Source organism: Loxodonta africana, chromosome 24 (assembly GCF_030014295.1).
Source record: "Loxodonta africana isolate mLoxAfr1 chromosome 24, mLoxAfr1.hap2, whole genome shotgun sequence".
Taxonomy (NCBI): Eukaryota; Metazoa; Chordata; class Mammalia; order Proboscidea; family Elephantidae; genus Loxodonta; species Loxodonta africana.
The window spans coordinates 3387998-3399550 of NC_087365.1; the positions used below are offsets into that span (position 1 = coordinate 3387998).

General features: G+C 51.9%; 1 protein-coding gene across 1 annotated transcript; it reads left to right on the forward strand.

Moving 5' to 3' along the window:
* The first annotated feature begins 7816 nt into the window (after window positions 1-7816).
* THBD (thrombomodulin) lies at window positions 7817-11296 on the forward strand. Its single transcript, XM_003411671.4, has one exon. It carries the CDS (start codon window positions 7840-7842, stop codon window positions 9568-9570), a length of 1731 nt encoding a protein of 576 aa, XP_003411719.1. The 5' UTR covers window positions 7817-7839; the 3' UTR covers window positions 9571-11296.
* The last annotated feature ends 257 nt before the right edge of the window (window positions 11297-11553 follow it).

Here is an 11553-nt window from a genome sequence, read left to right on the forward strand (position 1 = left end):
ACAGGTTTCACCCTTTTTGCTTAGCTATACCAATATATTGTTTTTTTTTTTAATACCAATATACTATTGTTTACTGAATAGCATTTGTCCAACAAGCATTTGTTTTTCCACCTTGGGATTTACGTATTGCTGCACAGTCATAAAGACTTGTTTATGTTTGCATTTTATTATTTTTTTTGATTTATAAACCTGGTTTTATCTTCTTCAGTTTCTCTCTCCTCCTAATATCTAAATTATTATAATTAACATCAAGGTTAAAAATAATATTGTTGTGTAGTCAAGTACTAATAGTAGTTATAAAACTTTAACACGTCTCTTTCTTTTATAAATTCTGATTGTAGTTTTGACAACCATTACCTTGAAAACAGCAATGTTGTAAAACTGTATTCTTTGAATCCAGAAGCGGACACGCATGGGCTGTACTGATGACTTCCTCCAGGTGATATTGTCTGGCTGTATGCCTAGACCAAGAAGCCCTAGTGGAGCAGTGGTTAAGTGTTTGGCTGCTAACCAAAAGGCTGGCAGTTCAAACCAACTGTAGCTCCATGGGAGAAAGATCTGGCAAATCTGCTTCTGTAAAGATTACAGCCAAGAAAACCCTATGGGGCAGTTCTACCCTGCCACACAGGGTCACTATGAGTTGGAATTGACTTGATGGCACCCAACAACAACAACTAACTACATGTCTAGAACAGCACTGTCCAGCATTTCTTTCTGCAGTGATGGGAATGTTTTATCTCTGTCGAATATAGAAGCTACTAGCCTATCAAGTACTTGAAATGTGGCTTGTATGACTGAGGAACTGAATTTCTAATTTTGTTTGGTTTTAATGAACTTAGATATAAATAAAAAAATAAATAACTAGGTGTTTATTGGCTACAGTACTGGACAGCACATGGCTAGAGCTTTCACCTCTTCCGCCACCAAGAATGCTGGTGACAAAAGTTTCCATGCAGGGGCCTGGAACTTTCATCATCACCAGTAAAGTGCACTCAGCCAAGTATTTCAACTCTCCTGAACTCCTTAGAGCCCTGAATTGTGTGTGTTGATGGTAAGTTTTCTTTTCCTCCGTGAGAGAAGGGCTTACATCCAGAGCCAGCTTGTGTTTAAGTGCAAAGTACACCTGTGTATCTGCTTCAGATGTCAAACCAAACCCAAACCAGTGCCGTCGAGTCGATTCCAACTCATAGTGATCCTATAGGACAGAGTAGAACTGCCCCATAGGGTTGCCAAGGAGCGCCTGCTGGGTTTGAACTGTTGACCTTTTGGTTAGCAGCTGTAGCTCTTAACCACTATGCCACTGGAGCTTCCCGCATCTGCTCAGGAGTAAACAAAGCGGTGGTCTGCATTAGGGGACCTATCAGCTAACAAGGCTAAGAGCAGGTGTTTGTGTTGGAACTAGAAAGTTCTTTTTCTAAGTCTCTTAAGAGAAAAGCTGCCTCCTACAACTTGACAAAGCTCTTTTGCTGAGGTCTGTCTGGGGTGAGCACATTGCCCTCAGGGCCCCTGTGTGTCTCTGGACTCCTCTTCATCTCTGTTTTAATAATATTTACATGTTTGCTTTCAGAATAAATGCTGACTCCACAGACATGAAATAGAAATTCCCGTCTAAAAAGCCAGACTTCCCAGATGGGTCCAAGTGAACACGGGAGCCTTTCATAAAACTTTTCACCAATAAAAAAACCAAACTGTTGCACTCGAGTTGATTCCGACTCATAGTGATCCTAGCAATAGCGGCAACTACACTTGTTGATATTTTCACCAATAGTAACAACAATATTTGTTGCATGTGAAAGGTGGACATGAATAAGAGAGACCAAAGAAGAATTGATGCATTTGAATTACCTTGTTGGGAAAAAATATAGAATACGGCATGAACTGCCAGTAGAAAGAACAAATCTGTCTTGGAAGAAGTACAGCCAGAATGTTTCTCAGAAGCAAGGATGGCAAGACTGCGTCTCATGTTCTTTGAACACGTTCTCAGGAGGGGTCAGTCCCTAGAGTAGGACACCATGCTTGGTAAAGTAGAGGGTCAGTGAAAAAGAGGAGGGCCTTCAACAAGATGGATTGACACAGGGGCTGCAACTATTGGCTTAAACATGGTCACAATTGCGAGGATGGCACAGGACATAGCATTATTTTGTTCTGTTGTACATGGGGTCACTATGAATCGGAACCAACTCGACAGCACCTAATAACACTATTTTTGAATTACTCTAGTGTTACAAGAAAGGTAATAGTCACTACAGGTGCATTTTCTATTTAATTTTCATAACACCCCTATAAATTGGATATTATATCTCCAGTTTTCAGGAGAGAAAAGCAGAGATTTAAGTAACTTAGCCAAGTTCTAATAACTGGTATGAGGCAGAACTGGGATTCAGACTTACTGCATGTTGTGGTTCTTTCATGTTAAGGTGGGCTGGAGAATCTTACTTTACCACTTACTAGCTCCGTACCTTGGATGAGTCACTCAATCTCTCTGACCTTCAGTTTCCACAATTGGAAAAGAAGGAAAATAACAATGAGTACCTCATGGGCCAGACTGAGGCCTGAGGTTTCAACAGAGCCCTCTTGGTGCAGAGAGACCTAGGGCGTCTCTAAGGACATCCTTAGTGTCTTTCTTCTTTTTGTCCTTGAACCTCCTTTTGTCTTTTTTTTTTTTTTCACAATTGCTTATTGTTATTATTGGTAAATGTTCTAGGTTGGAGTAAATTTAATCCAACAGATGCTTATTGAGTCTTCACTGTGGACTCTGGGTGCTGAACACAGTGGCTGAATCCAGATTCTAGGGACTTGAGTGCTTGCTTTTTAGCTTAAACAGGCTGAGAGTTTACTACAGCTCAACTGTTCTAAATTATTTCCATGTACAATTCATTTTAATCTTCATAACAATACTTTGAAGTGGAGATTTATTATTATTCACACCACACGGTTGAGGAAACTGAGGCACAGGGAGCTAGGTTACTTGCCAAATCTTACACAATTTGTAAATTATGGAGCTGTCCTCACATCCAACCAAGTTGGCCAAAGCCCACACTCTTAACCCTGAGACTCAGAGTCTCTGCTCCCTGTCTTTGCAGGCCACCCTGAAGAAATCACACCAGAAGGCAGCACAAAGAAACACCCACAGCACGTGCTCAAATAACTGCTGAGCACCATCTATGCACCAAGCATGTTGTCAGGTGTACGTGGATACAAAGATGTGTAAAAACTGTGATTGACACCATGGAACACTAGATTGTTTATCTAGCAAAGAGTGTGATATGAACATGACTCCTCATAAAACATGGAAGGAGTGGTTAGAATGCCAACAGAAAGTACTATGACCATTTAGAGAGAGAAATCAGATATGGTTTGGTTGACTCAGAAAACACTTGCTGAACGGGGCAGCTGGTCAACTGAGCCTTGAAAGAAAGGGCAAATTTTAGCAGATGGAGATGGGGGCAAAGATGAGAGTGTTCTGGCAGAAGAAAAGGCTTGAGCCACAAGGGAACAAAGGTGAGACAGGGTGAGACACTTCTCTGACAGTAAGGAGGAGCCTAGCTTCCTGCAGCTCCAGGCATCTGTGGGGACTGGTCGGGGGATAGTAACTGAAGCCTTGTGAGTTAGAGGCACTGGTTCAGTGTTCAAACCCCAGCCCAGCCCTTTGTCGGCAAGCTTTGTCAGCTGTGGCCCCAGAGTCAAGATGCAGTGGAGGGTCATCTCCGCTACTGCAGGGGTGGTGGCAGAGAGTACTTAAGAAGACTGTCTGTCCTTGGCAGGGCGTGGGCAGGCACTGAGGAAGTTTGAGGAGAGGGTGAACTCATCAAAGTGACATGAGGATTAGAGAGAAAAAGAACAAGGAAAGGAAATGGGGGTCCAATGGTCTCAGGTGCCAAATCAGGGCAGAGGCAGACCTAGGAGAACAAGACAGGAAAACTGAAGACATCTGAGGCTGAGGGTAAACATTGATACAGGGCGATGGGCTCGAGGTCCCTTCCTCAGATCCCCAATTCCCTTTGACATAGGTGTCATCGCACAGGCAATGGGTGAGCTCACCAAAGGTTGCAATGTAAAGAGAACCGTGAGGACTGGCTACCCCAGTAGGGAAGGAGAGGAAAGAGGGACCTCGCAAGCTTTGAGAAAAGGCAGGCAGAGGGGCAGGGGACAGGAGACAGTGTCTGGAAAGTCACAGATGAAGAATCTTGAAAGTGGTGAGGAGGCAAGTGTGCCGGGGGTGCTGGGAAGGGTGAAGGCCAAAGAGCGGTTGCTGGCGTCAGCTCTGAGGAGGAGATGGTGATCTGCCAGGATGCATCCACAGGGAAGAAAGTGGGCTGGAGGGGCAGGGCCAGGACAGGAAGAGAAGGTGCCACCCACAAAAGAACAGTGCAGGAGATGCAGATAGTAAGGTGGGGTGAGGGACACGAATGGAGGCCTGGAAGGCATTTTTAAATTTGCAAAAACAGCTCCTAAGTAAGGGCTATGAGTCAGAATCAACTGGACGGCACAGGGTTTGGTTTGGTTAAGTAAGAGAGGCGGAGTAGAGCAGCACAGGGGTGTCCTAAAGGACAAATGGGATCAGTGATGAGGGTCAGCGATAAAGCCTGAGGGACAGGCCAAATGGGTAACCCCGAGTCTGCCCGCACCGCCACAGGACAATGCTCTACTCCATTTGGCTGTTGCTGTTTTTCTTTCTACTGTGGAAATATCAGCACATAAGAGGTTCTGTCCAGGTTTTGAAGCATCACTGGGTCTTACACATACTCCCTTAGTGGAGTTGTTCTTGGACTTCCCATCTCTTTTTTTTTTTTGTAAGAATCAGGAGTGGTTTAAGACTCAGCCAAAGAGAGTGGTAGTGAATCAGCTAGAACCCGTTGTAGAAGCGAGCCAAGCGTGGTGTTAGAGAAGACTTGATCCTTGCATGTCACTCACTCCCTTGTAGGGCAGGCTCCATGGGTGAGGCCCTATCTTGACGTAGACCTTTGCAGTCACAGCCTTGAAGTTCTCGATACTTTTTGAATAAGGGGCCCAGCATTTTCATTTGCACTGAACCCCACACATCATGTCCCCGTCATTATCACATCCACCCAGGGGATTTTCCCCACTGTCTGAGGTATTTCAGCAGTGTACCATGGGGTCTCAGTCCATATCTGAAGCGCCAAACTCCAGGGCTGGCTGCACCCCACACAGCACCGCTCCAGCCTCGGTTTTGTCCAGGAGCCATGACCCTCACGCAGGCCAGAGTGGGCCAGCCAGGCAGCCAGCTGAAGTTCGCAGGCCCTGCCCTGCTCCCACAGGGACAGCCCCACCCTTCGATCCAGTGGGCTTTCCTTCCTGTTCCCAGAAAGTCAGGGCAAAGGAGGTGACAGTCACGCCCATTCCGGAGAGCATCAGCCCTCAGCATCCAAGCGCTCCCCCCAAATTCCATGACCTGGCGCTGGGGCGATGCTGAGGGTATTCAGAACTCCGCGAGTCCCGGGACCTTGGATGCTGTAGGCAGGGACCGTGTGGCCCCCCCCTCACTTTCGGAGTGTCTTCGCTCACCCCTTCGGTGACCTTGGGTCAATGCAGTCCTGCCGGCGGGTGGTTGTCTTTGGAACGTGATGACACCACACCCTCCTTTCTCTTAAAATCGGGGCTCTGCTGACCGGGGAGGTAAGCCATCTTCGCCGCCATAGAGTCCCCGCGGAGATTCCCCACTGTCGCGTTTCCTATTCCCAAGGCGACCCTCCACAGTCTAACACTATTAACCCTTTTCAGCCCAACGAGTTCAGGGATCTTTTCCTGTTTTGTTTAGAGTTCAACAGCGCCGCCTGCTGGTTCTTCCTTCTGGGTGACTACTGCCAAGAGGGAATGCTGTCCTTAAGTGGATTCCCACAGCGACTCTATAGGACAGAGTAGAGCTGCCCCATAGGGTTTCCAAGGCTGTCATCTTCACTAAGAACCCCTGGTGGCAGCAGTGGTTAAGCGCTCTGCTGCTAACCAAAAGTCTGCGGTCTGAACCTATCCGCAGCTCCCCGGGGGGAAAAGGCCTGGCCATCTGCTCCCCTAACCCTAGGAAACCCTATGGGGCAGTTCTACTCTGTCCTATAGGGTCGCTATGAGTCGGAACCTCTCAGAATCGACTTCACCAGCACACAGCAAGAGCACACAACAACAATCTTTAAGGAAGCAGATCGTCGGGTCATTCTCCCAGAGCCGCTTTTTGTTGTTGTTGTTAGGTGCCGTGCGTGGAGTCGGTTCCACTCGTAAACCCACTCATAGCGACCCTATATACTACAGAACAAAACACTGCCTGGTCCTGAGCCATGCTCACAATCGTTGTTATGCTTGAGCCCATTGTTGCAGCCACTGTGTCAATCCATTTCGTTGAGGGGCTTCCTCTTTTTCGCTGACCCTGCAGCCCGGCGCTTAACCATTAAAGCCACCTGGACTTCTTCGAGAGGATTTGGATGTTTAAAAAATGTTTGCCATGATCCCTGTTTTTGGACCCACCCTCCGCATTCTTGGTAAGTGAATAAGCAGATAAAGTCGAAAGTGGCATATTTTCATTTCCTCCTCCTATTTGCTCCCCACTTTGCTGGTCCAAAAGGATTGCCCCTCTCCAAATCCCTTTGCCTCGCAAGTGGCATTTACGTGCACCGCTGTGATCAATCCGATCTACCGACCTATCTACAGCTCTTCCACAGGCCCGCCTAGGGTCCGCTTCGAGCCGGCAGTGCCCACCCTCGCCGCTGCAGCTGGGGTGCGAGATGGCCTGCGCCTCTGTGAAGCTGGTCCCCACAGACCAGGCCAACCTAGGCGCTCCGCAAACGCAGCCCCATGCCGGGCTCCGCAGGGGTCCTGCCCCCTCCTCCCCGGTTTTGAGAGGGTGACGGGACCTGGGAGCCCCGACAGTGCCCCGAGACTTTGCCATCCGACAAGATGGTGGCTGGCTTGGCAGCGCGTGCTCGGGAACCCGCAGGCCTCTAGCCGTGCAGGAACGCTGATGTTTCGCCAGTCCTCCCCCCTTGGCCCTTTGTCGCCCCCGCCACGCGGGAAGAATTCCTCTGTCCTCTGGGCCCGGTCAAATTCTCCCTTGTCTTCTGGCCCAGGCCGGGGGTCAGCTCTGTCTCCTTCCGATCGCGTCTTCGGGATAGTCATTGCCCTAGGCACCGGCTCCCTACGTCCTCCGCATCCCAGGAACTCCCTCCCAAAGCCCTGCAGGTCCTGACCCTACCCTACGCCCCGCCCCCATCCAAGACTTCCTCTACCCGGGGTCCCCCTCCTGCAAGCCAAGCTTCCCTAGAAATAGGTGGTGACATCAAGTTCATGAAGAAAAAAGAAAGAACCAAGAGATTTGGGGGGAGGGAGAGCCGAGTATAAAGCGGCGCGCGCGGGGGGGGGGTGCTATTTTGGAGCCTGCGTGCTTGGGGTCCAAAGCGGCGGGACAGAGGCGGTAGCTGAAGGGCTACCCCACCCCCACCCCCAACAGCGGCGTCTGCACCCGAGACCCCGCCAGGGACCTCCCGGCTCGGTCGGGTTTACTCATCCCAGCAGGGTACTCCCAGGCACAAGGGCGGGCGCTGGGGCTGGAGAACCCAGTAATCCGAGAATGCAGCCTCGGCCCTTCCCACCGGCACTTCCTTCCTTTTCCCGAACGTCCCAGGAGGGAGGGCCGCGCACTTATAAACGCTGACTAGCCCGCGGCATGTCAGAGGCTGCCTGGCGGGGCTGCGCTCGGCGGCCGGACGCCCCAGAGCGGAGCGCACGGCGCGGCGGACCCCGCGGCGCCTTTAGCCCCCGGCCCGGGCCGGCGCGGCCTGGTCGCGGCGCCCACGCTCTCCCCGGCGCCTGCCAGCGGCGCGCCTGGGCAGCATGCTCCGGGTGCTGCTCCTCGGCGTGCTGGCTCCCGCCAGCCTGGGGTTCCCGGCGCCCTCTGGGCCGCAGCCCCGCGGCAGCCAGTGCGTAGAACACGATTGCTTCGCGCTCTTCCTGAGCCCTGCGACTTTCCTCGCCGCCAGCCAGACCTGCGAGCGCCTGCAGGGCCACCTGATGACCGTGCGCTCCTCGGTGGCGGCAGATGTGATCTCCCTTCTGTTGAGCAGCAACGGCGGCAACAGCCCGCGCCTCTGGATCGGCCTGAAGCTGCCAGACGGCTGCCACGACGCGGGACGCCTCGGGCCCTTGCGCGGCTTCCAGTGGGTTACGAGCGACAACCGCACCAGCTACAGTAGGTGGGCCCAACCCGACCGTAACGCAACGTCCCTCTGCGGCCCGCTGTGCGTTGTGGTCTCCGCAGCAGAGGCCCCTGGGCCGGGAGAGCAGGCCTGGAAGGAGGAGTCGTGCACCACGGAGGTCGAGGGTTTCCTCTGCGAGTTCCACTTTGCAGCTTCTTGCAGGCCCCTGACCATAGAGCCCGGTGCAGCAGCGGCGGCCAATGTCTCGAACACCTACAGCACCCCGTTCGGGGCCCGCGGCGCGGACTTCCAGGCGCTGCCAGTGGGCAGCTCTGCCTCGGTGGCCGCCCTCGGCCTGGAGCTGGTGTGCGCTGTGCCTCGTCAGGGGTCGGCCGAGGCGCGCTGGGGCAGGGAGGCACCGGGCGCCTGGGACTGCCGCGTGGAGAACGGTGGCTGCGAGCACCGGTGCAATGGGAGCGCCGGACCGCCCCGGTGCCTCTGCCCCGCCGACGCCGCCCTGCGGGCTGACGGGCGTTCCTGCGCTGCGCTCAGTGCGCTCTCGTGCAATAACCTCTGCGACCACTTCTGTGTCCCAAACTCCGAGGTGCCCGACGGCTACACATGCATGTGCGAGACCGGCTACCAGCTGGCCGCCGACCAGCACCGGTGCGAGGACGTGGACGACTGTATGCTGGAGCCCACCCCGTGCTCGCAGCGCTGTATTAACACGCAGGGCGGCTTCACTTGCAAGTGCTTCCCGGGCTATGAGATGGTGGACGGCGAGTGCGTTGAGCCTGTGGACCCGTGCTACGGTGTGAACTGCGAGTACCAGTGCCAGCCCCTGGGCCACACTGGCTACCGCTGTGTCTGCGCCGAGGGCTTTGCGCCCAACCCCCTCGACCCGCACAGATGCCAGATGTTCTGCAACGAGACGGCCTGCCCCGCGGACTGCGACCCCAACAGCCTGGACAGCTGTCAGTGCCCAGACGGCTACATCCTGGACGAGGGCTCCATGTGCACAGACATTGACGAGTGCGAAAACGGCGACTGCACGGGCGAGTGCCACAACCTCCCCGGCAGCTTCCGGTGCATCTGCGGGCCGGACTCGGCCCTCGCCGGCCAGGCTAGCACCCAGTGTGACCTCACCACGGTGAGCAGCACAGACGACAGCGGCTCTGGAGAGCCGCCGGCCAGCTCGGCGCCCAGCACCACCTCGGGCCCCCCGGCCTCGGGGCCTGTGCATTCGGGCGTTCTCATCGGCATCTCCATCGCTAGCCTGTCCCTGGTAGTTGCGCTTTTGGCACTCCTCTGCCACCTGCGCAAGAAGCAAGGCGCCACGCGGGGGGACCTAGAGTACAAGTGTGCGGCCCCCGCCAAGGAGGTGGTGCTGCAGCACCTGAGCACGGAACCGACCCCTCAGAAACTCTGAGTCCTGGCTGCCCTCCCGGGGCCAGGGCCGGGGTGTTGGTGTGGCCTCTCCCTCCCTGCTGTGCCTCAGCCCCTCCCCCCAGCCCCCCAGCCTTGCTCCTTGGCTAAACGAAAGCACCCTAGCTGCGACAGAACTGGAGAAGAGCCTCCCTCCGAAGCTTCTTCCATTGATTCCAGGCAGGACTGGGGAGTGAAGGAGGCCCAGCCTCACCTTCCTCCACGACGTCTCCGGACAACTGGACAAAGAGGAAAATTTGCTATTAAGACTCAGATTGCAAAGTGCTTCCAAGCACTCGCCCCGGGCCCAGGAGTCCGCAGCCTTCTCAGCAGGTCTGTGCCCTGTGGACTCAACCAGTGGACTAGTGAGTGTAATCGGTGTGTAGATGATGACCAAAATATTTATTTTTTTAAGTATTAGAATTTTTTTTTCCTTTGCTTTCTTCTCTATCTTTATGTCTCAGATGCCCATTTTGTATCTTTCACTTGTCATATGGCAGTTAAACTACTCGGGCGAATTGTTTTCCAGCCCTCAGGCTTCTGTGAAGCGCTGCCCTGTGTTCCCCCTCCTTTCTCCTAGTTTTCCCCTCTCAGGAAATGGGGCCACCCACCCAGCCTGAGTCACCCTACTGGTGTCTAACCCCACTTCTGAACACCTCTGTGAGACAGATACGGCCCGTTTTATTACTAAAAATAAAACGTGTGGAGCATTTGCTTTTCACCAGATTTGCTAATACTAACAAAGGTGAAGGTGCGAGAGGCTCTGGTGAAGTTAATGTTGCTGTACCGTCATGGAAATTAAACCCAAGGAATTTTTTTTTAATTTAAAATTTTTTAAACAGTGAGTCTGAATTTTATTATTGTTGTTGTTTTGATTTGGACTGAAAAGTGGTAATTGTTGCTAAGTTTCTTATGCACTTCTTTTTCATTCTTCTTCTTATTAGTTATTTTTGACCATGTTGGAAACGTTCCTGATGGAGAGAGGAGAGAAGCCCTGCCCAGGCGGTGGGGGAGGAACATTTTGAGCTACATGATTCATTACCTTTTGAACTCTCACTTCTCCTCTGTCACTCCTAGACAAAGGGTGAAAATAAAACGAGGCCTATTTTTTACTGGTTTTGTGGAATCTGGGAGCTTGGGAATGGAGCCTGGATGATGCTCAGTTAGGGCCTCACATTGATCAGGCCCTTGAGAATTTCACCCCAATTTTTACAGGGGCTTTCCAGCCTCTGGCCATTCCACTCACTGGGACTATCATCCCTGTACAAGAAAGGTGGCTCTCCCCTGGGAGCTGGTTAGAACTGCAGGGCTTCAGGCTCTGCCCCACCTACTGCAGGAGACTCTGTACTTTGACAAGAGCTGCACTGGTTGTCAGCCCAGTAAAGTTTGAGGACTATTCCAGACAGCTTCCAAGCTTCTGCGATACATTAAATCTGGGTCAGTAATAAGTAGCAGGCCAAGTCTACTTTATTCTCAAGAAACTGAGGAATCTTCATTTTATAGCTTTGCTTTCTGGTAGGAAAGACTAGGTACACATCTCTAGATGTTGTTAAGCAGGGTAAAGAAGAGCTCGTGGTTCAGTTAAGCTAGAACAATGAAATCATGCTTCCGTGTATGGAAAAAAGTGTATCTTTTGCAATGGCAAGGGATTTCCTCTGTGATTTTGTAAACTCAGCACATTTGTACATATTTATTTATTGGAAATAAACTAGAACACAGGCAAAAAAAAACCTCTTGCGTATGATTTTCCATATAGAAAATAAATTACACTGTGCTTTTGGGCCGTGTGCCTATTCACCTCCTCTTCCCTAGTCCCCTCATTTATGCCATCATATAGCCTCGAGGACAGTGTAGATGCCCATGAGATGCGATAAAAGCTTCTCCCCACTCCGCCACCGGTGCCAGCTGGTCATGGCGCCGTCTCTGACTTTCAGAGAAGAAGAATTTCATGTTATCTATGTGTGCACAAGTATTTATTTTTCCTCCT

Excerpts from the sequence above, each read along its gene's own strand:
- THBD (XM_003411671.4), top strand. The coding sequence starts at position 7,840 with ATGCTCCGGGTGCTGCTCCTCGGCGTGCTGGCTCCCGCCAGCCTGGGG.